This window comes from Myiozetetes cayanensis, unplaced genomic scaffold (assembly GCF_022539395.1).
Source record: "Myiozetetes cayanensis isolate MyiCay16 unplaced genomic scaffold, myiCay2020 scf6-25, whole genome shotgun sequence".
NCBI classification, from domain to species: domain Eukaryota; kingdom Metazoa; phylum Chordata; class Aves; order Passeriformes; family Tyrannidae; genus Myiozetetes; species Myiozetetes cayanensis.
Window position 1 is genome coordinate 59,720,122 of NW_026087853.1, and position 27,558 is coordinate 59,747,679.

General features: G+C 42.0%; 1 protein-coding gene across 1 annotated transcript in view; it reads left to right on the top strand.

Moving 5' to 3' along the window:
- Positions 1-17,022, top strand: part of MPPED2 (metallophosphoesterase domain containing 2) — a 99,387-nt gene extending 82,365 nt beyond the window's left edge. Inside the window, exons 5-7 of the mRNA XM_050335237.1 lie at positions 11,864-11,979; positions 14,268-14,381; positions 16,810-17,022. Of these exons, the coding sequence (XP_050191194.1) occupies positions 11,864-11,979; positions 14,268-14,381; positions 16,810-16,928 (349 nt within the window). The 3' untranslated portion in view covers positions 16,929-17,022. The remainder of the gene's footprint in view (positions 1-11,863; positions 11,980-14,267; positions 14,382-16,809) is intronic.
- Positions 17,023-27,558: the final 10,536 nt, after the last annotated feature.

Genomic DNA, 27,558 nt, shown 5'->3' on the forward strand with positions numbered 1-27,558 from the left:
TAGTGGGTGCAGGTTCTTGACATGCAGTGCTTTATCAAACATAGGCTGCTTGGCACCTATTACCACTGATCTCAGCACTGCTAATAAACAGCAACATCAGGGCCATATTTTCTGGTTCCTGTCAGGCCACTGCTTTCCTGGGTGAAATAAAAGTCCCATTAACATGCTCCTCCTCATCGGCTCTGACAGTTTGATTAATTAGGCCCCCTCTTTAGATGACCTCTGCACTGACACGACAAGGAGGTGAATATAAAATGAATAGTTTGCCCACATAATGGCCTGCTGCAGGTTTCAGATTTTTATCAGATCAGGCTGAAGTCCGAGGCCCATATTAAAACCTCCAGTGTACAGCAATATATGGCTGTGGGTTATGAACCACAGGCTTTACAACATGCTTAAAGAATTAAAACCAAACCCATCCTGGCCATCCTGATATATTGACTTCTCCTCTAAGAATTAATCTTTCCCTTACTCTCTTGGCCGTACAATACAAATCTAATTCATTTACATTATCAAATAAAATGACCTTTTGTTTTTCAAAGGATTTTTTATTGCCAGAAAATACAGTATGTTAACTCTGTGGTTATTCAGCCTCCCATAAAATACTAATGTAAAGCCATTATTCTAGTGCCACTCTCTTTAAATGTCAGTCTGCCTTTCTATTATAAACCACCAGTTCATAGGCTGGTAACTCATCAGTAAAAAAATTTACTTCAAGTGAGAACTTGTTAATATGAGCTCACAACTTTTCTCTGAACGTGTATTTTTTTAAAAATATGAGTTGTATACGATCCCAAAGGGCGAATACATCACTGGGAAACTACAGCATGGCTGGAGCAGCTCTCCTGTGCAGTCTGAGAAAGCTGGGATTGTTCAGCCTGGAGAAGAAAAGGCTCTGGGATGACCTTCCAGCAGCCTCCCAGTGCCTGAAGGGGCTACAAGAAAGTTGTAGAGGGACTTTTTGCAAGAGGATGTAGTGATAGGACAAGGGGGAATGGCTTCCAATTGACAGAGGTCAGGTTTAGGTTAGATATAAGGAAGAAGTTCTTTGCTGTGAGGGTGATGAGATGCTGGCACAGGTTGCCCAGAGAAGCTGTGGATGCCCCATCCCTGGAATTCTTCAAGGCCAGGCCGGATGGGGCTCTGAGCAACCTGGTCTCGTGGGAGGTGTCCCTGCCCATGGCAGGGGGTTTGGAACTAAATGATCCTTAATGTCCCTTCCAACCCAAAGTATTCTGTGATTCTGTGTTTTGTAGCACCAGAAATGGTGACTGTTGCCCACTGGATGGTGCCTCTGACTGAGCTGCTGCTTTGTGGTTCCAAGAGAAGCAGTTTTGTCATCTGGCTGTGGGGAGGCTTTTGAACTACATTGCAATCCACTGGGAGGCAACTTGGGCTTTACATAAAACCTAGGAGTTTTGATTGGTGGTCACTGAGAAAGACACCTTCCCTACCTCTTTTTCTTCTGCTGTTTGCTTCCACATAATTGTATTCCATCAGTACTCTCTTGAGAGGAATTAGGTGTTGCATGTGGCCTCAGAGGGATGTAGGGATCAAATCCTCTCCCTCAAGGTGAGAACTGTAAAGAGCATGAATGGCATTGTGTTGATCAGACGTAAAAATTTTTTTACATTGGTTTCTAATTGCTCTATTATTAGAAATACTGCTTTATTAGTATTAGGTTTTTTTCACCAGAAGAGTCAAAGTAACGCTCATTCAGTCTGTGGTAATCTGCATCTCCCACAAACCTCATTGAAAGGACGGACAGCACGAAGGTGGGAGAGGCTAAAATTAAGTGTTGTGTAAATGACCTGCATGTAATCTGAGTTCCTCGTTTAATAACTTTGAAGGGAACAAAAGTGGTTGACCCATTGCTTAAACAGATCCTTTCCAATTAAAATAATGCTCTGTTTACCCCTGTGATACCAAACGCTCTCTTTTCAGCAGCTTCTGCTTTTTTTCACGACCCTCATGGTTTTCCTTCAATCTCTTATGTCATTTTTTTCCCCTTTGTGTTCATCTGTTGATCAAGTAACTGCATTACTTTAATTGATTTGCTAAATTGGCTCATACCTAAGACAGCTCCTCCAGGTAATCACCTGAAAATGTTTGCTTGCATTGCTGGGGTCGTGCTCAAGTTGGAGTTCTCATTGCTTTGGCAGTGCATTGTGCCATTTCTGCAAGTTATTTATCAGGTTCCTTGATACAAGCAGAGCAGCAGGAGACAGAGGTATATTTATACATATATTTACACATGTGCACACATTGTATGCGTGTAATATCAGGTATAGGATTTGTTGTATGTGTGAACTTTGCTTGCATACAAGTCTCCTGAGGCTTCCTGAGCTGAGAAGGAGGTGTGATAGGCATTTTGAGATCCATAATCATCTCCCTTTCTCCAGATGACTCTAAAAAAAAGTTTCTTGGTTGAGAGAATTTGACAAATGAAGTATCTGTGTTTTTTGATGAAGACAGGACATGAGTCGCTAAGTTTCCCTTCCTGCAGGCTCCAAAGTAGGATCATGGTTTTCAGGAAAGGTGAAATTTGGAGTATGCCAGATGTTAAAATTCTGCACAAAGCAAAGGGCTGTAATAAGTGAAGAAAACGAGCAAAATCTGCACTGCTTTTAAAGAAATGACATTTCCTAAAGTTTATAATTAAATAGTAAACCAGTATTATGTCTTAAGGTCCAGCCATGATATTTTATTCTGTACCTAAATGCCAGCTAAGCATGTGTTGTGACACTGGAAACTCTTAGTTTTCATATGGTTAGTGAGGGTAAGCAACTTTGCATCCACCTTCAAGAATAAGCTGGAACAGAAGGTAGCACAGACTTCAAACAAACAAGAAATGCTGGGAATATCCTGTGACCTAATTATAACTTAACTGTTTCCATTCTTTTCTGTAAATATACAGAAGATTATGTTACAAGTTCCTACAGTTAAATGCTGTGGTCTGTGTGTGCCTGGAAGACTTAATACATGTGAGCCTTGTTTGGTTTTCCTGCCAGGCATTCTGTAGAGTTTCAGTTTCTTCTTGAGGAATGCTAGGCAGTGTTTTGAGAAAAACATAAATAAAAGTAGTAATGGCCCTTATAGATAAGCAGCACCATCTGACAATATGTGATCTCAGTGTCTGATTTTAAGTCATCAGAGTAGATAAGAATAATGGACTTATTAGTAAAGACTAATAGTGAAAATCATGGAGAGGAACGTTCTGTGTCTACCATCTGATTCGCCTTAAGCAAGTGATTTAGGCATATATTCTGGCAAATTTATTCTTGGTGTGGCCAACCTAGTTCCTACACAATACCTCTTTAAACAATGCTCTATCTAGACTGTTCTGAGCCTGAATTATTTATTACTTGTAAAACACTTGAAAGAGTTTTTGAAAGCCTTCAAGTTCCTGTGATTGTGATGTAGGTTTGTGCTTAGTGAGGGTTTTTTTGTTGGTTGGTTGTTTTTAGTGGGGTTTTTTGTTGTTGGTTGTTGTTTTTCTTTTTTTTTTTTACCGTTCAGAAACAACAAACCCAGTTTGCTACTTCTGAAGTTAAATCAGGAAAAGCACGGGCAACTGAGACATTCACATCATACAAGCACAACCACCAAAAAAAAAAAAAAGAAAACCTTTTTTTCTTGATGCTGTGTGCTAAGGAGTGGAAGTGTGTCACGTGGAAAGCTCTAAAGCAATGCAAGAAGAAGAGCAAAATTTGGGTCTGATTTAAGTCCACTCTGAGAGCTCAGAGTAGTGGTGATGGGTTGCCCTCTTAAGGTGGCTCTAAACAGAGGTGATATCTTGTAGGTCCTCCTGAAGCATAAAACAGCAAGTCTCTTATTTTCAGAGGATTATCTTCAGAGAGCAGCGGAGGGAGAAAAGTGACTTCCTTTCAGGTAGCCCAGCTGCTGTTTTTATTCCATCATCTGAGGCTGGGGTTTGTGACTCTGCTTACAGAGGCAGTGACATCACCGAGTGTTCTCCCTGATTTGTTAGTCAGGATTTGAAGGGATAGGGCCTGCAAGAGCTGGAGCTGGTACATGGACCAGTTGTAGGAAGTTTAGGGAGGGCAAGTGCCGGATTCTGCACCTGGGATGGGGCAACCCCGGGTGCACATTGAGCTATTGGAGAGCATCCAAAAAGGGCAACAAGGACGGTGAAGGGCCTTGAGGGGAAGCCGTGTGAGGAGCAGCTGAGGGCACTTGGTGTGTTGAGCCTGGAGGAGACTGAGGGGAGACCTCACTGCAGTTACAACTTCCTCGTGAGGGGCAGGGGAGGGGCAGGCACTGATCTCTGTGGGGACCAGTGACAGGACCCCAGGGAATGGCCTGAAGTATGTCAGGTTGGATATTAGATAGGTTAGGTTGGATATTAGAAGAAGGTTCTTCACCCAGAGGGTGGCTGGGCACTGAACAGGCTCCCCAGGGCAGTGGTCACAGCACCAAGCCTGACACAGTTCAGGTGTTCCAACAACATTCTCATGCACATGGTGTGACTCTTGGGGCTGGTCCTGTGCAGGGCCAGGACTTGGGCTTTGATGATCCTTGTGGGTGCCTTCCAGCTCAGAATATTCTGTGATTCTGTGCCTGAGGACGGCGCATGGGGGGCTGTGGCAGCAGTGAACTGGTACGTTGGTTCAGTGGCTCTTAAGGAGTCCCTGGCCAAAATTCATCCTCTGGGGGAACACACACCTTTCCAGGTTATGCAGTACAGGCTGCAGATGTAAACCTTCCTACAGGTGCTGAAATGCTACATAAAAACATGTATCTGGAATGCCTCTGGTTTGTGGCATTAATTCATGAACAAGCAGTCGTGTTCACTGACCAGCATAAGCTTTTGGAGGAACTACAGAGACTCTAGAGATGCTAAAGAATTCTGTTTAAGGAGCATTCCAAGTAATTGACATATCTAGAGGCTGTTTCCTAGGACCAAGAACCAAATTCACTAATAGGGCAGGCAGGCATGACTACTTGGGAATATTTTATTTGTTATACTGACTTATATCTGGCAACATATGTTTCATACTTCACTGAAATGTAGCTTACTTGTTTTAAAAGCAGACTGTTAATACTTTCCAAATGCTGCTTTTATAAATGTGTAAAATATTTAACAGAAGCTACTGGTTGTAATTACACCTGTACAGATTCAGCTTTTTTACGTGTCACACACACAGACTTCCCCAGTGGATTGAATGCAACATAGTGTTTTGAGGGAGATGTCTTTACCTTTTTTCTTATTTTTGGCTCTACTTTAATTTGTGTTGTCATCACAGAAGCAGGGCTGTGAGTAAGAGCCTCTTCCAGACTGACTTGAGGTAGAAACTTTGTCAGTTTACATTTCCTGCACGGGTAATAAGAGGAATGCAGAAAATTGAGATGCAACACAACCAGCATATTATGATCACGGTTACTGTAAGAAAACAAGGATCCAAGCATCATTCTTTAACATGCACAGTTCTTGAGCAAAACTGAATCAAAATTTCAGACAGCTCTGGTTTTTTCCCCTTTTGTTTCCTCTTTCCCCTGGCGTGTCCCTCAGAATGGACATTCAGTTGATGTTATGGCGAGCTTCAGGACCAGAGAACTCCTTCCTTTCGATAGATAATCTAGGATTCTCTGTGTTTCTATGAAAACCACAAAATTCTACTGTAAGAATTTGAGGCATTTAAGCTCTTTTCAGTACTGCAGCATCCTTTGACACTTCAAAGGCACGTGTGCATGTACCCTGCACATTCCCATGCAGTGTGGGAATGAAGGACACACTGTGCCCACTCTGGAATGAAAAGCAGTTTTACAAGTCAGTCCAGGATGGCACTCCATAGGTCTGAGGTGCTGCCACAGTGCTTCCACTGCCATGTGGGGAAATGCAGTGTACTTAATGTATGGATCCATTTAAAGCTGGTCCTAGCTTACACCAGGTCAAGCCATCCTCAACTTAATGCAGCACAGAAATATGTAAGGTTTAATACTTGCTTCTGTTAGTAAGGCCTTTGTAATCCTGTTCTTTTTAAAAGTAGAATGAAATTAGCCCTTGAGTCAAGTTTGAATTATTTTCGTATTTTGGGGATATTAAAATATTTCCCAGATCTCATTAAGTAAAGCCCTAAATAAAATAATTGCAATGCAGTTAGGGATTGGAAAGCCTCAGAAGGTTTGGAGGAGATTTCCTCTTTGATGAGCAATTCCAGTGCTTAAGCAAAGGTTGTATGGATCATAAACTTGAGAAATTCATCTACTCCCTTCTGGTACCCACTGGGTTCCTGGTGGAGTCCACTCCTCTGCTCCTCTGTGTGTTCTTTACACCTGTGCTCTGCCTCCTGCTGTCCTCAGTGTTTTGTGATCCTCTGTGCCATTACTGGCATTTCAACCTCCTGCCTGTCTGCTCCTTTGCTCTCAAGTGCCTTAAACCCTTGTGTTTCTTTACTCAACTTCTTTCCATTTTATTTTTGTTAAGACACATCTTCCCCGCAGATGAGTTTCCTTAAATGTTGTCTGTGCTGCTCTGGTATAGTTAACACAAAACACGTGAACTGAGTGGACAATCCTCTGCCAGAAAGGATCACTAACCACTCAAGACACAGGATAGAAGATACCAGTGGTTGGTTTGGACCATCAGAGAAGTGAAATAACCGAAAGGTGTTCACAGAAGTGGCAGTGGTAGCAGGAAAGGTCCTGGATTTTTCTTTCCTTTCGTAGCTCTCACAGATTCAAACAGGGATTTGTGCTGGATGACAGGGGTTTGTGCTTCTCAAATGCTTTGTCATTTGGATGACCAGCGTTTAGAGGTTATAGACTGTAAGTGAAAGAGAGAGAAAAGCTACAAAACAAAACAAACTACCAGCAGCTGTTGAGGGTTCAGGTTTTTCTACCTTTGTATAAATAGCAGGACCGTGTTTTAGAGACTTCCAGACTCGAGGCCAGGCTGGTAATAAGGAGATAACACACACAGTAACATGGCTAACATAATGGCAATACTGATAATCCACTTTTGTGAGAGCTTCAGCTGTTTAAAAGATGCAGGGTAAGCAAAATCCCAAGGAACCAGACCTCATGGTTTATTCTTTTGGTTGTGTATTATTGCCCTCACTTTCTAAACGGGACACTGAGTGCTCAGTGGGAATGACATACAGCTCGAGCCCCCAGGCTGGGCCTCTTACTGGTATAGCAACATTACACAGGATGAGCATGTTTGGAAAATAATTTACCATCTCCCGATAGCTGTTACACTGTGGAAAAAAAGCATTTGAACATTGACTGCGAGAAGGAGCTTAACAAGGCACCGAAGGCAAGCTTCAGAGCCTTAACAGAAGCTCTTGTAAAACGTGCTTCCTCATTACACTGTGCACTTGCCCTGCTCAGCCTTTTGTCTCCGTGATTACACACGCTCTCCTCCTTCCCCTTCTCCCTGGCAGTCCCTGTTTGTGTATTCCCAGTGGGCACGCTCTGTCCATTGACGGAGCGGCACCGGCACGTGCGGGCTGCCCGGCCCTGGCAAACACTTGTGCGGGGCGGAGGGAGGGGATTGAAAGGCTTTTTCTTCTCCCTGCACAAAGGTCACTCTTCCCCCCCCTCCCTTCCTCCTCTCTTTGCGGTTTTCTCTCTGCTACTCCACGGCGGGGCCGCAGCTTTCGCCCAGCACCGGAGTAGATGCTTTGGGGACGCGTTTGTAGGACGGTCCTGCAGCTGAGCAAGTCTGGGAGTGTGTGTCTGTGTCCTGTCCCACTGTTTTTGTTCTGCTGCTGGAACTGTGGCTCTCCCTCCCAAGCCAGGTCTGTGTGTTCGGTTTGAAAGCAGAAAAAAAAAAAAAGAGCGTTTCATTACTGTTATTGGTTGTGTGGAAGCGCTTTCCTGCTGTGATGCCTTTTAGACACTCCCTTGGCTGTTATCCTGTGGAAAGAGGCAGAATGAGATTTTTGCCTCCCATGCACTTTGCTCATTGGATTAAGGATAAAATTGAAGCTTTCCTCAAAGACTGGGTAGCCTTAAAAATGAATGAATACATGGGATTAAAGAACCACGAGATAATTTATTTTTTCTAATCCTGTTTAGAAGTAACTATTGAAATAAATGGATTTGCTGGTGGAGTTAAGAGGAGAATCTGAATCTAGAAGGTCTCACTGTACAGTTACCTTTTGAGTTGTTGAACTCTAGAGGATCAGGTAATTAAATTCATGAACCAGAGAAGAGATGAAAGTAGGTTTTAGGAGATACCATCCTTTAAAAACATTAAAGTTGCAGAAGGATTTGAAATTTCTGTGTCGCCTGGATGAACTTGGCCACGGCCTTGTGTCTCCTGTTCCCTCAGTTGTTGCTTCTGAGGAGCACAGCAAAGAGCAGTTGTGATTTTTTGGTCATGAAATAATGCTCCATGACTGAGCTTTTGTTGTGGGTTGGCTTTGGTTCGTTTTGGGTTTTGATAAAACCATACGGTGTTCACTTGGGCGAAGGGAGATCCAGTCACCTGCTGAAGAGGCAGCTCTCTGATGATAAAAGCAGATGGATTTGTGTGTCTTCTCCAGGGGTTCTCCCAGTGCACCTGTAAAAGGAGAGTGGGTTCTTGCTGTGAAGCTTAAGATTCCCTCCCTCCTGGCATCGTGTCAAGTCACGTCCGCATCTCTTGCAGCACAAGGTGTGAAGATAATTTGCAGCCTCCTGCATAAGCACTCAAGTTTTAATTGCAGAAAACGTAGCTTCCAAAATGCCAGGTGGAGGGGGATCCGCGGGGATTCCTGTGTAGGAGAGTGGGGACGGGCCAGGTGTCTGCCTTTCGCGAGGATATTCCCTGTGTCACATCTGGTGCCAGCAGGGCTGCTATCCCTAAACGATCAGGAAGCTTTTGCAGTCGGGCGAGGGCTGAGCTGTCAGGTGAGCCGGGGATCGGGAGTTATCGTGAGGGTTTGATGGCGTGTGAAGGAGGCTGTGGAGTGTGGCGTGGTCCTGACGAGCGCGGGCTCAATTAGGTTCCCCCTGCACACGCCGGGGCACGGGGATGTGAGGACGTGTTCTGGTCCATCAAACGTAAAATGACAAAATCGTTTGTAATCTCTCATTACCAATCCCTGGGGGTTTTCCGTCTACGCCTCCCTCGTGGCATCATTCAATAGTTGATATCTCTCTGCTCTTGCCAGCGGTACTTAAAAATGAAGAACGTGATGTTTTATGAGTTAACTGAAATGGCTTTTACTCAGAGCTCCGTAGGAAAGAAATTCAGGTCGGATCTGAAATATGGCTACTAATGACCAAGGAGCCTTTGCTAATTATTTGCACCTGATTAGAGGTTACCACAGGTGGGTGTATGTGCTTTTACCCTTCCGAATTCTCTTTCCCATCCCACGGGGAGGAGGGAGTGAGGGAGAGGCCGCGTGGTGCTTGGTTGCCAGCTGGGCTTAAACCCTGACGGTGCAGCCAAAGTTCATTACAGGCATTTCTTCCTAGATGGGAAGTGGTTTCTCACAGTGAGTAATCAGCTTGAAAATATGTTGCAGAAGGCACCTAACGTCGTGCACAAGTTTTTTTTCCTTCTAAAACATTTAGAAGTTGAGAGTGACTGTATTTAACTCTTACGTACGCAAAACACGGCATTAATGGGAGTAAAATATCCCTATCCAGTACCTCTGTGTTTTAAATGCCTGAAGCCTCAATCTGTAACCCAGGTGTTCTTCCAGTCATGCCTGCCCTTCTCCTTGATTTATTCATTTTGTTTGCAAATCTTTAATGTATTAAGTAAGCACTTGACCATCTTTTTTTTGTGCACATGCTGCATAATCAGGAAGGTTTCTTGAAAGTTTTCTTGCAAGTGGATTCCCATGCGAGGCCTGTTAGTCGCAGCTAATTACGGAAGTTGGTGAATGAGGAATATATTTGAGTTCAGATTCCCCTCCTCCTTACACAGTGCTTCAGAAGAAAATAAAAAACCTGCAGACAAATCCAACTTCTTCTGTGGTTGTAGTCTCCAAAGAGCTCCAGAGGAAATCACAGATGTGGTTTCATGTTTCAGGTTTAACTATGGTGTAATAACTACAGTCTTATCTTCGGGAGAAGTGCAAGTGGGGAAAGAATCATTAATTGACAGTGAAAAGTCCGACACTGTTCTCTGTGCGTTTGTTGTTTCTTTTTTTTAAGCAGCTGAATGTTTAGCCAAACAATATTTTAACTTTTAACTGCAGCCTTGGAGGCTACAATAACTTAGGTATGTTAAAACACAGGAGTTCTGTAGGAAAGGAAATTCAGATACATGTCTCAGGAAGGTCAATCCCACAAAAGCAGAAAGTTCTTGTGATTTAGTCAAAGCTAAGACACAACCTTCAGCTCACATAAAATGTTTGACCAACGTCTGATTTCCCTACCTTTTGTCAGTGTTCATTCAGGAAGTCTGCTGGCTTGAATGAGTTCCTGTGTGAGTGGAGTAGAAGTGTTAGTTCAGTAGGACTGCATGGGATATGTCTATTATTTGTTACTAAGGCACCAGTGACCTCCCTGCCCCTATATTAGCAGCGCCTGCTGTTTTTCCATACTGCCGACTGTCAGGAATGCAGATCATCCATATAACGGGGTGTAATCTTCATTGGTCAAAGCATTGTCTCGGGAAAACAAAGTGCTTTAATTACAAAAAAAAAGAAATAAAAATTAGAGGCGCAATCTCAGCGGGACGTTCCCGCTTTAATGCGTATTTGAGGCTGGAAAAAATGAATAATTTAGAGGGCGGAGGAGGCAGGTTACATAATGAAATTACATAGGGCTGTAATGATCTCTCTCTCTCTATAACAGGTACAGTTTTCTTCAGGCTTGGTTTGTGGTTGGTTTTCGGCCCCAGTTTTTGTTTTCTCTTTTCAGAACTGCAGTACAGAGACTTCAGGAGTAGCTTGAACTCTCAGAAAGATGCCCCCAAATGACTAGGGCTAGGACAGGAGTTTCCTACCTAGAAAATGAAGTCTAAATCTCTTGCCTGAGCTCTCAGAAACGCACACGTGGCTGAAACCCCTTAAAATTAGTGCAATACTAACAGCTGTATAAAATTCATTAGTAACAGATACAAATATTACAGTATCTCTTCAGAAGAATTGCTGTGTGTACCTATTGGATAAGAAAAGGCTTTATTGTGATATACCTGTGGTCCTAGAAGGTCCATTTATCACTGCTAAAGGCTGGGATTGTTGGTTAAACCAGTGTCTCAGAACAATGCAATGGCAGAGAAGACTGAGAATATCACTTTTCCTTTAGAAACGGTAAATGAATTTTAAATTGTAAGATCTCTTTTTTTAAAAAGTCGTCAGGAGGGTTAAACACTGTGTGGTGGAGATCTTTAGGAGGCTCAGGAGTTCCAAAACAAGATAGGTGACAGTAATTTGGTATTGAAAGTGCTGAAAGGAGCAAGTTTGAGTTTAGTGAAGACACCATAGCACAGATGGTGTCACCTCGTGCATCTTGTTGAGCAGTTACTTACTGCTGCCCTGTGCTGTGAGAAATTGATATTTGCCTCCAAAAAGCTTTGGAAATTTTTTGCTTGTTTTGGTAATTAGCGTGAGGAAGGGGTTCTTATGTTCAAACATGCCCAAACTTTGGGGGGAAAAAAAGCTATTCTAACATGTGTTATTCTAACATTTTTCCCTTTCCCTCTAGCGAGTAAATGCCCCCAGGGCTGAATACTCTGAAAAGTACAAAAATAGCATCAGATATTAATCTAAATTCAAACATATACATTAATGTATGTAAGTTTTTGCATCGGTGTGTTTTAGAGGCATCCCCTTCAAAAAGGCTGTCTGCAAGTAATCTCTGAAGCACAGAAATTGGTTTAATTTGGGAAAAAAATTGGAAAAGGAAAGAGGTTTTTATGTTGCAGTGATGCAGTTTGTCTTATTTTCCCCCAAAGGACACCATGGTTTAATGGATGGGGCTTTAATCTACCCAGAGGTCAGTCTTTGCTAGACAAGTGGAACCTTATTCCTGAGGGAATTGATATACTAATGACACATGGACCTCCCCTTGGTAAGTGAAACAAAAGCTCTGTGTGATTTTTTTTTTTTTTTTGCATGAGAATTTTACTTTCAGAATAAGCAAAATTAATAATGCTCTAAGCTATACTGTAATTGCAACCAAACTCAAAACTATGGATTAAAAGCCTTTTTGGAAGAAGTGGAAAAATGATGATTAGGCTTAGCTGATCTATTGAATTTCAATAAAAAACTTAAATTTTTTGTTAAATTCAAGCTAGGGAAGGTCAAATACCTGACTCAATAATCATTATAGTTTGACATTTTATTTAAGAACAGTATTCATCTGACAAGCAGTTTCCAATCCCATATGTTTTTTTTTAGAGATTGACTAAAACTTTGGAAAACTTTTCTCACCACAATGACATGTTACTTTAAGGCTTGAGAGTAAGCAGTCAGGAGTTTAGGAGTATGCAATCACATATTCTCCTTGATAAAGTCCTTGTAAACGTAGAATACGTGACAGTAGTTTTCAAGGTATTAATTGGCTTCTAAAAAATTTGTGGAGGAATAAAATTATGTTCTTAGATAATTGTTCCTTTCTTGAACTAATGATGGGTAAGCACCAGTCTAGGAATTAATAATTTGTTTTCTCATTGGGTAGCTAAAAGTTTCTCATTTAGTCGAATTTTGCTTGCCTTGTCACTGTGAGTAATTCACTGATCTCCATTTTAGCTTGTGAGATCTAAACTAAGTTGTGATGGTCTCAGAAAGACACGAGGATACTCATTTAGCAGAGACAGGAGCACTCAGTTTTGGCATGTCTGAAGTCATTAAAGCCCACACTAAAACCACTTGAAAAGCCCCACTATTTTTCCTCTATCCTGTACCCCAGGAGACAGTATCACATGTTAGTTCCTGCTTTTCTGTAAGACACATGTGGCAAGCAGTCTAGGACTGCATTTTAAGTATTTCAGGGGGGTTTACAGCTGAGCATCTGTCTTTTATAAATATGACTTACCAGGATAAGGAAGTGTGGCACTTTTCATTACCCTTCTCGTGATTGTTGTCAGGGTTTTAGTAAGCTCTAGCAGTCCAAGGGGTCAGATCATCACACAAGTCACACGAAGTCACTGACTTCTGAGATGGTTGTGAATATAGTAAAAAACTGCTAAGAATTGCATGGTGCCATTACAAAGCAGCATTTTAAATGCTTCCAGGCTGGCTCAGTGATCTCACAGAGCTTCTTGGTGACCGTGGAGTCAGGAATTAGTGCACGCTTATGTTTTGCACCACAATTAGGTTTAGAGTCAGCAATCTAAGCAAAGCTAAGGGGAAAAAAAAAAGTCCTGAAAGTTTTTTCACCAGTGTAATTACTGCTCCTTTTATGTTCTGGTTGCTTTTTTTTTTAATACTGCTTAGAGAACATTGTAAGGTGATCTGCAAATTCGCTTTAGCCTTACTGGATCTCCCACCTTGCTGCTGTGTTAAAACAGGGATGCAGCATCCACTGACTTTGGAGCCAGCCCATATTGCAAACCAGTGCTTTGAACAGCACTCTCTTAATCAGTTTATTTTCCCAAAGAAGCAAAAAAAAAAAAAACCCTGCAAGCATGTTTATAATGTTTCATGGGTGCTGTTTTAAATGGGTTGTTAATCCATCTGCTCTGAATTGGGTTCATACAGAAGCACTGTGATGCTGCAGACACTAAGGAGTGCTTTAATTGAATAAGCATACTTAAATTTCGTGTTTGATGGAGATAATAAAGTTCCATTTTAAGAGGTTGGCGCTGTATCTTAACTACAGACACAGACTAGGTGTTAGCACTGTGCCTAAAATGAGGGGCTTTAGGTCTCAGCCTGTATGGTAATATTGACAAAATACTGCTTTCTAAATAAATATTTATTGTTTACTTATTTACTTAGTAAGTAAATATTAAGGGAGGCAATCACATATGCAGAACCATTTCGGTTCTGGAATAACCACGCAGCTGGCTCGGGAAGCTGAGTGCTCCAAGAGCCAGGGGAAAGGGAAGAAAAATCTGCAACAGTGCCAGGAATAAATGTCCCGGGGTTTCAAGGTGGAAGATGAGTTTAAACCTATGGTTTAAAAAAAAAACAAATCACATCCAGAAAAATATTAACGCAGATGAAAGGAGGAAATCTTAAGGAAGACAAAAGTGACAGTGAAACATTTCTTAAAAGCCATTGTGTGCTTTAATGGAGAGGTTATGACTAGAGATAATGTAATAAACCTTCTGTGAATTATGACTTCCTGAAAGGCTACGTGAGACCTTACCTGAATAGACAAAATTAACAGTATTGATTGCATTTTGCCTTCAGGTTTTCGAGACTGGGTTCCAAAGGAGCTGCAGAGAGTGGGTTGTGTGGAGCTGTTGAACACAGTGCAGAGGCGAGTGAGGCCCAAACTCCACGTCTTCGGTGGGATTCATGAAGGTAAGGAGCAGTACTGCTCCCCACTTCGACCTCAGGCGGATTTCAAGGAGCACATTTTGATGGTGTGTTGCAGTGGATGGATAGTGGCATATTGGACTAAAGCAGGGAAGGAGCTGAGGGAAGTGGTTGCGTGCACAGCACTTCGTAAATCTCTGCCAGAATTAAAGCAGACTGTTTCGGGAGTGTGTGCTACATTTAGCCACCTACATCTCTCACTGTGCAAAGGTTGTTCTGTGCAGGTTATTTGAAAGCAATTCAAGTTTTGACAAACTTGGTTAGAGAAGCAGATGAGATTCCTCACACTTGCAAGCCAAAATGAAAATTATCCCCCTTACTGTAAATGCAGGAGCTAAGAAAGGTGCTAGAGAGAAAAGAAAATCAAAGGCAGCTCACTGTCTCAGCTCACCTCCCTCAGTGCAAAAGGAGAAGCAGAAAGGAGGGCATCTTGAGTCAGGCATCAGGAGGCATTGCCAGAACTCGCTGTGCATACATTTCTAAAAGCACCCTGTAACACAGTCTGTGCTCTGTGTGTTACCCTCCAGGAGTCTCATGTTTTAGGAGAGATATTTCCCCACTGTCAGTGCCAGGAGAGGCAGAGTGTGAAGCTTCAGAAACAATGAGCTCGGTTTGTGGCAGTGGAAGAGGCTGAGAGATTAAATACATTCTGGAGATACTTAAATATTTAATACAATTTCATAGCTTTCATGTGGCTGAGAGACAAACACGAGGAGTTCTGCCTGAGAGAGAGAGTGTAAGACTTTGTGACCCTGGAACTCAAAATTACACATTAAATGCTTTATATTCTCCCCCTGGAGGTTTCTCCATTGTCTATAACTAGGTTCTTCATAAGCTTAAAGATTTGGAGGACTTCATAAAAGGAAAATAAAAAAAGGACAGCTCTCTCAACCAGTGGTGTTGGTTTTTCTGGAAGCCCTTGTGATTCCCTACGAGGAATTTCATGCCTGGCATCTGCAAATAAAGAGTTTATACTGGGAATGCTGACATGACCTTAGGTGTAGAGGCATAAATAACAGTCTTAATGCACCTAGGAAAAGATTGGATATGTTGTATAAATATTAGTCCTTGCATAGTAAGAATAAGTGAATATAGCAAGACTTCCAGCTAAAACATGTAAATTGTCCACAGCCTTAGTAGGCACATAAAGTGGTGAATCTTCTGGTTGAAATAATATTTAATAGTGGGAGAGGAAGATATTTTAATGTACAAGAACATTATTATGAGAAAGCACCAAGGAACCAGGTGCAGCACCCTACATTTAAATCTCACAGGAAAGGTGGCAGCACGCATGAAAAGTGAGCATTCAAGGAAATTCTTTCAAGAATAACAACAAAAAGTTAAAATCCCATTTAGTACTTACAGAGAAGACGTAAGAACAGCTTGTTTCAATACAGGAAGAAATAGCAAAGTGTTAAAAGCATTATCTTACAGTTCAATTAATTCTCATCCAACTCCAGCTGAGATGAACATGCACCACATTCCCTTAAATCAGCGGAGACTGTACACACATTTTGGGAATGCAGGTTTTTTCCCTGGTTGATAAGCAAGAACAACCACAAACAAGGTTTCTCCCACCATGAGACGATCTAAATCAAAATTGCCATTCTAAATAAATAAAGTAATACAGGTGGACAGTGCAGCAATTCTGAAGTGATTATTCTTTCTGATAGGCACTGTGGGTAGCTGTATTTATCTTAGCTTTCAGACAGCAGTGATCTGTACTGTATCATAATGGCTTAAAAGAAAAACATTGTTCCTCTGTGAAACTCTGGGGGTTTTCAAAATTATTTTTTCAAGTACATTTGGTGCCAAATACATTTTCAAGTTTTTGGTTTGTTTTTTTTTCCCAAGCTTCTTTGTTTCGCTTTTTTTGTGGATGTCAGCTGAAAATACACACATTTTTGTAGAAATAGTTTAGAAAAATATATATATGTGTGTGTATATATATATGTGTGTGTGTATATATATTGTGGAGTCATAAAATGGTTTGGGTTGGGAAGGACCTTGAAGATCATCTCATTCCAGACCCTCTGCCAGGGGCAAGGACACCTTCTACTAGACCAGCTTGCTCCAATCCCCATCCAACCTGGCCTTGAACACTTCCAGGGACAGAGCTTCCCTGGACAGCCTGAAAATGTGTATGTGTGTATTTTTAACCTGCTGATGAGTTTCTGAGGTATCAGGAGCCAGCATGAACACCACCTTGGCAATCCTGTGAGGAGGAACTGGATAATAAGGAGAGCTTACAGGGTTGGGGTCGTTTCCCAGAGAGGGGGTGTTGTATGACTAAACCAAAAGTTACTTCCGAATCTTTTGCTTCTGATTGGTCTTTTTCTTCTGACTGCAGCTCGCTAATTAAGTAATTAGAAAAAAGGACATGTGTGGTTTTGCCCCTGTTGTCCCCACACAGGTTATGGCATCATGACAGACGGGTACACGACGTACATCAACGCCTCGACGTGCACGGTCAGCTTCCAGCCCACCAACCCCCCGATTATATTCGACCTCCCGACCCCTCAAGGATCCTGAAGCACTACTGCACATTTGGAACCGGGGGAAGGTCTATAAACTGCCATTTTCTAATTATAAAACATTCAGTTATGTGTTTATTTCGAAATTGGGGGCTGGGGAGCGGGGGGGGGTGGGGAGGATTTTGGGGGAACCGTGGGGGTTTTTTTGTTTTGGGGTGGGCTTTGGGGTTTATTTTTTGTTTTGTTTTTTGTTTTTTTTTGTAAATTGCTGGTGCAAAACAAACAAGGAGAAAAAGTTAGAGGTTGTGCTTTTTGGAAATGCAGCATTCATTTTAAATTGATGAAGCATTGTGAATTTGTAAAATGAATTTTGTTTTTCAATAAATTTGCCATTGTAAATTGTTATAGTGTTCTCAAAAGGACAGCCAAGCTTTCTTTTAATAAGTGAGAGACCTTATTTTAATATTATATTATAAGCTAAAAAATAGGCAGCATTTAAAAACACCCAAATTTGCACAACTTATGTTATTGTTGAGGTTTTTTTAAGCGTCTTCTTTTTCCCTAGGTCTAAATGTTAGCTTTTTATCTCCATTTATATCAATTTTTTTTCAGTAGCACAAACAATATTTTGGGGTCCATTTACCTCTTGACATGTGTGCATGTACTTGTTTCTGTTCACAGTAGAATGCAGCAAGGGGAGAATTGACTTCTCAGTTGTTTGTCTCTACCTGCTTTATAAAGACTGCTCTAGATAGCCACAGCCTGTATGTGATATCTGCCTTCTATTGTTTCTTTTTTAAATTATTTTAGCTTTAAAAGACTGGGGGTGAAAGCTGCAAAGAGCAGGTATTTCATGCAGTAAAAAAAAATTAAAAAAAAAAAAATGTAAATGCGGACTCCTTTTAAATATGAATTTATATATATATGTATTTTTTGTGCATTATAACTAAGCTAGGATTTAATATTGCCAGTATAGCATCTGCAAAATTATGCTGTACAGCACATCTAAATTATGAAGGATGTGACACATTTTTCCAAGTGCTCAAGGCCTTCAAGAGCCCGAGTTAAATCTTTGTTGTAGTTCAGGCATGTATAGAGTCGAATGGATACAATCAAGCCTAAATAAAATAAGGCTTAGTTGTCCTTTATATTTAAATATTCTTCTCGTCTTTTTTTATTTCCTTTTTCTTATTTTGCACTGTGTGTAAATGCAATCTCGCTAGCACAAAATATTGTTGCAGATAGTTATTTCTGTTCCACCACTGTAAATGCTATTGAGCTTTGTTCTGTTTTATGTTACCTTGTTAATGGAATTTAGAAAAGCGGTTGTTTCTTTAAATTTATTGTGATATTATATCTAGCGGCCTTTATATGCAAATAAAATTGCAAGATTTTTAAATATGTGGCCTAAGGGAATTTTTGTGGTGTCCTGTGGCACGAACAATTTGGGGGAGTGATGATGAGGGTAAGTAAGAAGTTTTCTGTTCCTCAATGCATTTTTGTTCGTGCCCATGGAATGACAGACACAGCAGGACCTGCTGGTGTTGCTGTTCCAAAATAGAATTGTGGCTGTGAAAATCCAGTTTCAGGCATGAGAAGATGAGGCCCACTTTTCGTGATTCTGCATCTACAATAGTGTCAACAAGGCCTGGAGAGACACAGAGTGTTCACATTTATCTCAGTGGGTTGTTACCTTTTGACATTATTTTCATACAAAGGTTATAGCAAACCAAATTTTAGGCTCTTACAGCAGAGTACAGCCTAGAGTGCCGGTGTGTGTTTTGATGCAACATGCATTCCACGCAGCTGTGGAGCTGGCTGAAATGTTCAGATTTATAGGGCTGCTATACCAAAGTCTTTTCTGGGGAAGAAGCTGCTGTGCCTCTTAAATCTAGTTCTTGCTTTGCATGTGGAATGTCTTGTCAGGTTTCCCTATGAAATATATAGGTGCCTTCACTCTTTAATGATACCTGCCTTGCTTTGCTTGCAGTGCTGGTTATTTTATCAATTGAGCCAAAGGAAGAAAGGTTCTTTATATATATATATATATATATATATATATATCTCAGTCCTTACTTTGAATGTTGATGCAGAATCAGAATCTGTCTGGTGTGCTTTTTTCAGCTAGCAGTGGGAAGACTGGGGAATTGTTTTTGGCAATCAGGTGTTTACTGGCAAAGAGCACAGCTGTCCATTTGAGATGGGTGTCCTTCCTTGGAAAAAGCATTTTTTTTTGGGGGGTACATAGAAATCGTGTATTTAGCACACCTTGGATTACTCTGTTTGGCTTATCTGCTTGTTGTTGCTGCCCAAGAAGGAAATACCCATAGCCTCAGTTGATGTTGGTGCTGAATAAACAGCTGTTAATTTACAGAAATAAATCTTCAGGGGTACTTTCTAACTGTGTTTTTCTCTTGGTACTTTTCTTCTCTCAAGTTCTGTCAGCCTCACCTTGCATACCACTGCTGGTTCAGGACAGAGCTTTTCTTTTCCATGCCAGGATCTTTTAAATCTTATTCCCTCAGTTTTCCTTTGTCCTTTCAGAAATTGATCTAGCTTTTCCTCTTCTGAGAAAGCTATCATTTTGGCTAGCAGCTATTACAAAAAGGCCAGGAGAACATTAGCAGCTTGGCATTTTTTCTTTTTGTCCTCCTTAGAGATTTTGAAATGTCTATCTGTGCTGTCACAGGCAGGTAATTTTCCTTTGCTGGATGTCAGCCATATCTGACAATCAGGGTAAATGGGACACAGTATGATTTGAAGAAGGTTGATTTCACGGGGAGGCAGAAGTGTGTGATGAATCTGCTTCTTTTCAAGGATCTTTCCCTACTAAAAGTAGCTCTGTACATGTATGCAGAATAAACCTGGGATGATAAGTCTTTCTTCGGGGTCTGCTCCAAGCCCACTGAACTCACCAGGAGTCTTTCTATTCACTTCTGCTGGCTTTGGATCAGACACCTGGCATCTCTCTGGATTGTGTTTCTGTCTGTTCCTCATCCTTCAGACTGGAGGAGATGGTCCCTGGTTAACATGCAAGAACCTCCTGGCGGGAAGAGGGACCTTCCTATTGTAAGTGCTGAATCTTTCCAGGTGATTGATTAACAGCAGAGTAGTCGATTAACCTTTCTTCTTCTGAGAGCAGCTTTCATCCAGTCATCTCGATAAGGCTGAAAGCAGTCAAGGCCTTTATCAGGGGAGGGCTGCGGAACAGGATGCTCCCCAGAGGTGATTGGTTCCCAATTCTCTCTGCATAGTGAATTTAGTGAATTCAGCAGACCTTGAGGTCAAGCATTTATTAGGCTAAGAGACTGTCAAATCAATCTGGTCTACTCCAGGCAACTTCTACCAGGAGAATGGGTTTTGCCAAGACTCTGTCGAAGAAATAGATTGATGACTGACTCCTGGTTGAAGCTGCCTTTCTCTTTTCCATTTTCCGTGAATCAGAGTTTTTCCCCTCACTGACACCAATATTTTCTCCCTAGACAAATTTTATTAAGGAAACTCCTGGAAACCATCTGTAATTTAAGTCACAGGGAGGCTTCCAAACTCTGTAGCCCTTCCATTCTGTGTTACATTGACCCTTGGAGCTTTCTTTCAGGCCTGGCTTTCTTGACCACATGTGTTTGAATTACGTTTCAGGAATTTTCTTTTCACCCCTTCTCTCCCTGCCCTCCCCCTTCTTTTTTAAACTTGATATTCTCTAGCAGTTATAGGCAGTTAGGGTTCCTGTTTTTCTCTGCCTAAGCATGATAGCTTCTGATTGTGAGGAGAAATGCACTGTAAAAGCACTGTGCTTGCTTTCCTCTGTTCTGATACTGATCCTAACTTCCTTGCAGATTCCTCCTTCGCAGTAACCAGCCCACTGTGCACTATCATCAGCTAATTTACATTAGCTGCTCGGATAAAACCGTGTTGTGGTCAGGCTTGGACAGCTGTGTCAGCTGCCAGAGGACACCCTCTGCACATCTGCAGGCAGGTCCCAGCCTCTGGAGCACTGCCCAGCCCGCAGAGAGGCACAGAGGAAGGAGCTCTAACAAATGAGTGCAGCCCAAGTGCGACACGGGAGACTAAAGTTGGGTTTTAAAATTTTCATCTTTGGTTCCCGTCAGCCTAATCAAGGGAAAATGCAAGAGAAGTCCGAGCGAGCTCAGTGCTCTGAATCGGTTTTCAGTCATCCCTATTGATTTATCTCTTCCCCATCCAGTTATCCCTTTCCGTACCTCCACCTCTTGTCAGGAGCCAGCCGGTTTTGTAATGATTCTATTAGGATGTGGCTATAAGGATGCATCTCGTTTTGTGTTTACCTCTTGTTTTCCTCAGGCTTAATTTACTTTGTGTCGATTATAGAGCAGAATCAGAGCTGAGTCCTTCGTTTCTTCCAGGCAGCATTTTCCTGCAGTTCTTCTTGCACAGTTTAGCTGTTTATTTTGTGACTAAGGTTTACATTCATGAAAGGGAGTGTGAAAAAAACCAAAACTGTACCTGAGTTTAGGATAACTGAATGAATGGCCTGCATTAATCTCTTCCTCAAACAGTGAGGGGTCCTTCTCTAGGTAGATGGCTCAGAGGTACAATAGGACTTGTCAGCTTTATGAACTGAGGAGTTAGGAGTGCAAAAATCCTAGGAGTTTGGATAAATAACAATATATTCAAAAGCAGACTAGAAAGCACAGACTCAAAAGTATAAAAGAAAAGACTTAGTCTTCCTCAAATTCCATTAAAATGTATATTTTTATTGCTGTTTTTATTGCTGTGGCTCAAATGTTGTCAGTGTGTTGCCAAGGGCTGTGGGTTACAAAAGGAGCAGCAAGGTTTTTGCATGCTGTGCACAAGCTTTTTCAGCATTCACCGTTGTGTGAGTACTTCAGCAAAATATTTTCTGTTTTCTGCCTGAGAGTTACTGCAATTGGAGGAAGAATGTAACTTTTCTTTTTCATGATCCCTGTCATAGATTGTTTAAAAGCTCTGAAGCAGGTACAAAATCTTTGCATTGTTGTGAGATACCAACTGCAGCTCTCTCAGTAACACCACATTGTTATTGGCTTTGTGTTATAAGGTATCAAGAGAATTTTGGTGTTTGAGCATCATATTGACACTGCAAGGCATCTGGCTCGAGCCCAGCTCTGGCTGGCACAGGGGCAGTTCCTAAGAGAAGCTAAATTGTATTGATTAACGTCTCCTAATCAACAGAACAACTTGTACAAAGTGCTATTGAATTTTCTGTAGACTTTAAACTACAAAGTACGTAGGCTTATTCCTAATCAATTATACCAGATATAGAACTCTGAAATCAAAGAGCTATATCAGCTTGAAATGAAATTCAAGGGATTTATTTTCATTTGTGTTTTGGGTTTCTATTATCAAACTGAGGCCAGTTTTTCAGGTATGTTTATGTTGCCAGGAACGTTGGAAAAATCCTGTTGGACACCCTATCACTTATTGCATCTAGAGGTATGTAAAAAGAATTCCAGTTTTGTGGGTTTTTGTCTTATACAAAAAAAATCTTGCCTGTTGTTCTAAGATTTCTCTGGAGCTACTGCAGTTACCAGTTAAACTTAAGCACTGTGGACAGTCACAGATAAAATTTACTGTTCTTAGTTTTAATGCCCTACAGCAAACTATTGGCCATGTGAGTAAAAGCTGGGGCTCCCAGTTGCACTCCAGGCGAGGCTGAGACCTTCCTGACTTGGTGTTCCATGTCCAGCGTGGTCAGAGGGTCCCTCTACTGTGGAGCCCAAGTTAAGCAAGAATCAGGGGAAGCAAAAAGCCAGTAACTGTGCTATTTTTTACTGTTGGAACAGCTGTGGGACAAAAATTAAGCTGATCAGCTACAGTTACACCAGTGGCCTGTGGCCAAACTGAGGATGGAATCCTTATTTTCTGATCTGACTGTTTGCTGCTGTTCAGTTCCCTACAGCTTTATGTTTGGAAAGATGATACAGTGAAAATGAGCCAACTTCCTAATCCTTACTTGGAGAAGCAAAGTCACTTAAAAGCCCACAGAAGATTTCACATTGAAGCTGTCATTTGAACCAGTGATAACCAGTAGATACCAGAAAGGACATTCAAGAGACAAACTGGATTTCCAGGCTAAAGTATGTGGGCTGTAGTTATGGCAAATGTGAGACAAACAGTATTTTATGACTTGTTTACTGTAATCTTCCTTCTTCTCTACACAGAGTTTGCAAGGCTGTGTGCCAGAGTGCCAGGACAGGAACAATCCTAAGACCATCCCACCTCAGATTTCTTTTTTTGTTTGATCCAGGGAGGTGGGGTGTCGGAGGGGTTTCTTCTGTGTGTGTGTGAGGTAGTTACCAAGGCACTATTCCCTAGGTAGGAAGTGCTCTTTGTTGAAACCTTAATCCCAGTTTACCTTTGTTCAGACCAGCCAGTCGGACTCGTACGTGTCGTACAGCAAATTTTTCCCTCGTAAACCGCGTTTTGATGGATTCTGTTCCCGGCTTAAAGCCCTGCTCGAACAATGGGGGCAGGCACATGGCGTTGGCTGCACTGATGATTTAGAGTTTGCTGGCTTTTATATGGAACAAGGGGAAAGCTGGTCTGGTGTCAGCAGTCATTACCTTCTGTCTGTGATGTGCTTCCCTGACACAGTGGCACTTGAGAGGCTGCTTTGTAACCACGTTACTGTGAAAACAGACTTTTCCAAGGAACAAATTATCCAGAGTGCAGTAGCCGTATGCAGACAACCCCAGCTGTAGCTCTGGCTTCCACTGGTATCATTTACAGACCTGAATACTTGTATAAATGCCAATTAAACTGTGGGAGCATTGTTTGTCACAGAAAGCTTGGCCCTCGCAGTGGAAATACCGCGGTTTCTGTTGCCAGACAATGTGAAAAGGACTTCTGCTGCAGTAAATCAGCCTTGCATGATTACAGAGTTGCAGCATGTAAATTCAGCATTTCTGGGGATCTGATTTGGTGAAGTTGGTGATAACTTCTCATGTGGGTCAGGAATGCAGTGCTGGGTGCTGTGAAACCACTGACAGAACAGCAAGACCTGACAAGATATAAGAAGAGCACTTCCATTTGACAGAACAATCCTAAAGCCCAAGAATAGGACAATGGAGGAAATACTGGAATGGTTTAGGAGGTAACACAAAGTTTATTCCCAAACATGCATTCAAACAAGAACATCTTGCCTGAAGTAAGTTTGACCATCAGCAATTATAGCACCGATTTTAGAAATTAATATGAAGCACAGTGCATGTGCCTGTGAATCATCTGAATCATCCTGCATATTGATTGGTACATTTAGTTACCAAAATAGCTGTGTAAACTTTCCTGCCTCCAAAAATCAGTTTGTGTCTATGCAGTTATGTATTTGTTGCTGTACAAAGAGGCTGACACTGTGATGATAATTTGATTTACATCTTCAGTAAGAAGTACCTGGCCTGCCATCCAGGTCAACTGGTTCTTTTTCCTTTGAGACAAGACAGTAGCTCTTCACAGCAAATGAAGCCTCTCTAATCTCCAACCACTGTCCATTTACACATGAGTAAATAGGTTAAACTGTTCATAAACCTACAGAATCATACAAGGAGTAATACGAAGTGGCAGTAGCAAAACTGAAAAGCAGTCCATTATATTTTGCTCTGGGTTGTACCTGCCAGTGTGCTGAAAACACTGAGTACAGTATTGGATAACGATCAAGTTAATGGGTAAGGGGGAATTTGGTTATTCAGAGAAGAGTTTTACTCTCCTTCCTCTTCCCAGGGACACAAGTGCTCTCACAACAGCCCTCCCGAGGGGGAGGTTCCTCTTTCCAGCACTCACCAAACCATGGGATTTCCCTCCAGCAGTGGGAAGGTGTACCTGGCACAGGCAGGAGAGAGAACAAGTGGTAAGCAGTAGCAAGATGTCTTACAGTAGGTTTGCATGTGCAGCAGCATGGCATTCTTCTAGGATATAAATAAGCATAAAGGAATATCAGTATTACTCCATCAAGCAGGAATGGTTAACGGAGCTAGGCAGTTTCCCAAGTCCTCCATCATCCCTTACCCTCTAGAAAGCTGCTATGATGCTATAATAATCATTGGATGTTATCTCTCCATTTGGATAGTTTGTCCAGTATAACTCAGCCAGGACTTACAGCTCATCCCTACTGTGACAGGTCACCATATGCTTCACATCTTGTCCTACAGAAAAAGCCATATTACACATATGTTGGCAACTATTTTAGGGTACAGCCTCCAGAGACTGATAGCTGTGACTAGCAGTCTTGACAATTTAGCAGTTTCATTAATCAGCATTAAAATCTCACTTTACTATTACAGGCATAATTACTGCTTGTTCAAATGATGACTAAAATAAGCAATTTCATGAGTTTTGTTTATTTAGCCAGCTGATATAGCAATTTTTTTCTAAAATGTAGGCATTTAAAAAAAGGCCAACAGCAAGTCCACCACTTTGTCTCATCAAAAGTTATTGGACCAAGCTGACCTCAGCCATGATGATAGAGCAGAAATGGATTTAATCAGAAAACAAGCAAAGGATGTAGACTTCCTCTATGTGTTTCTCAGAATTCCGATCTCTGATTTGTCAGAGGAGAAAGTGCTGCTTTAGAGCTGCCTGGAATATCTGAATGTTTGCTGTCAGGTGAATATTTCAGTTTACAATTGGGATCTAACTCTGTCTTTTATCGGAGAGGGGTCAGGAGAAGGAAAAGAAGCCAATTTCCAGACAACAGTATGCAGAGAAACTGTGTCTCCTCTTGCCTTGCACACACAGCCCAGAACCCACTGGGTATTTAAAGTTTGAACCACTTATTTTCTCTATGTTTGCTATAGAGGATTGAAACTTGATACGAATTCTTTTCTTGAAATACTTGAAGTCTTCCTGAGAGGATAAAACACAGGAGCCTGGATTATTCACTGAGTGCCATGTAGAATTCTATGCACATGTCTATTATTCTTCTCCAGTGTCCTAACAGCCTTTTCCTAATGCACCATCCACTAAAACATGAACAAGAGGAGGCTATGCCAGGTGGACAAGTACATTCTAACTTTCAATAGTTCATATTGTGAGACAGCTGCCTGCAGGAAGTCAGCCTGGAGAGCTGAGAAAAAAATGTCTTTAAAAAGAGCCCAGGCAAAAAAAAATTAGGTTCTCTTCTTCTTTACTCACAGAATCAAAATCCATCCTGTGCATGCCACCGCTGTGTGGGCCAGAAAAAGGAAACTTCATCCTCTTCAAGTAAAACACTTTCTTCTTCCCTACTGAAAGAAGAGTTACTTTCCATCAAATTTAGTGAAAATTTGCACGCAGGATTCGGTGTAGCAGCAAGGTACATGCCCCCCTTAAAACCTTGGCAGGATCAGGGCTAATTTGCAGGTGGTTTGTTAAAATGGGAAATGCTCTAAAACTGCGCTGGAATTGCAGACCTGTCTCTGCTCTGTGCGTGTCCTGTGGGCACCTCCTCGTCAACAAACAATTCCTACAGCACTTGCAGCTGGAATTTCTCCTTTTCCCACTCAGGAGTAGGAAGTTGTTTCATTCTCCCAGTGCAAGGGTGATTAAATGCGTTTTTGATGGGCAAGGTTTTGGGGGGCTCTGTATTGCCAGGTATGATGAACCCATTTTGAATGAACCGTGCTGCAGCCACAAAGCAAGGAACTGCAATTAAATTTGGGGTTTCTTCAAATCCCACCTTTAAAGAAGAGGTAGCTATTGGAGTAAATGAGCAGGGATACTGGCCTGGAGCTGTCCCATAAAAAATTCCTTTAAAGGCCACCTGCTATCTTTCCTGGCTGACTCCCTGCCAGGTTGGAAACTGGAGGAGGAGGCACTGGAAATCCCTTGAAAACTGTCGTTTTTCCCAGCTGCCAAGAACTGCGACACTCATCAAGGAAAACACGGGTGATGTACTGGATTCTTCACGTGAGCGGGTCTCCAGGGTTGAAAATTATTTTAAGCTTGTGCTTAAAATAACAGCTTGTGCTGCTGTTGTCAAACCTATGCTAAAGCAATTACTGTCTGCGAGGGTCACCTGGAGTTCAGTATCACTTAAGAACTTAGAGCAGGGTGGTGGATGGCTTAGCAGAGTGGCCAACACAGCCTCTCTCACTTAAAGAAACAGAGCAGATCCCTTCTTGCCTCCTGCCTTACTTCTTTTTTTTTAAATGAAAAGCAGGTTTAAGCCCTATTCTTTGATTACATCAAGCCATCCTGTCGAAAAACCCCTCCCCTGCTGCAAGTAGCCAGCTCCCTCCCCAAATGCAGGTGGTTTGGGAGGGGGTGCAGCTCCAGCCTCCTTTTGCCTGGCCCCCTCAGGGGCATTGAAAAAGCCAAGCCATCATTAGGTTTCAGAGCAACCCACTGAGACGAGATCTGTTCTGACACGCGGTCTAAAATGGATGAGCCGAGATGTGACAAAGAGCAAATGAAAGCCAAAGCAAGAAATCAACAGAGCCGTCTAAGGGAACCCCTCAAATGTGCCTTTCTCCCCCTTGATCAGCTGCCAGCTCCTCACTGCTCCTTCTTCTGCCCAGCCCAGGTGGTGGGTTTGGAGTTGGGCTGCTCCAGCATGAGGGGAAGCCAGCGCTGCCACAGGGAAGCTCTGCTGCCTCCGTGCAGCTTCATTTCCATTTTCACATTTCCTAACTTTTTCTTAAAGAACGTCATTTTTACATTTAGATGAGCTACGAGACTGGTTTTTCCGCTCAGTCCCT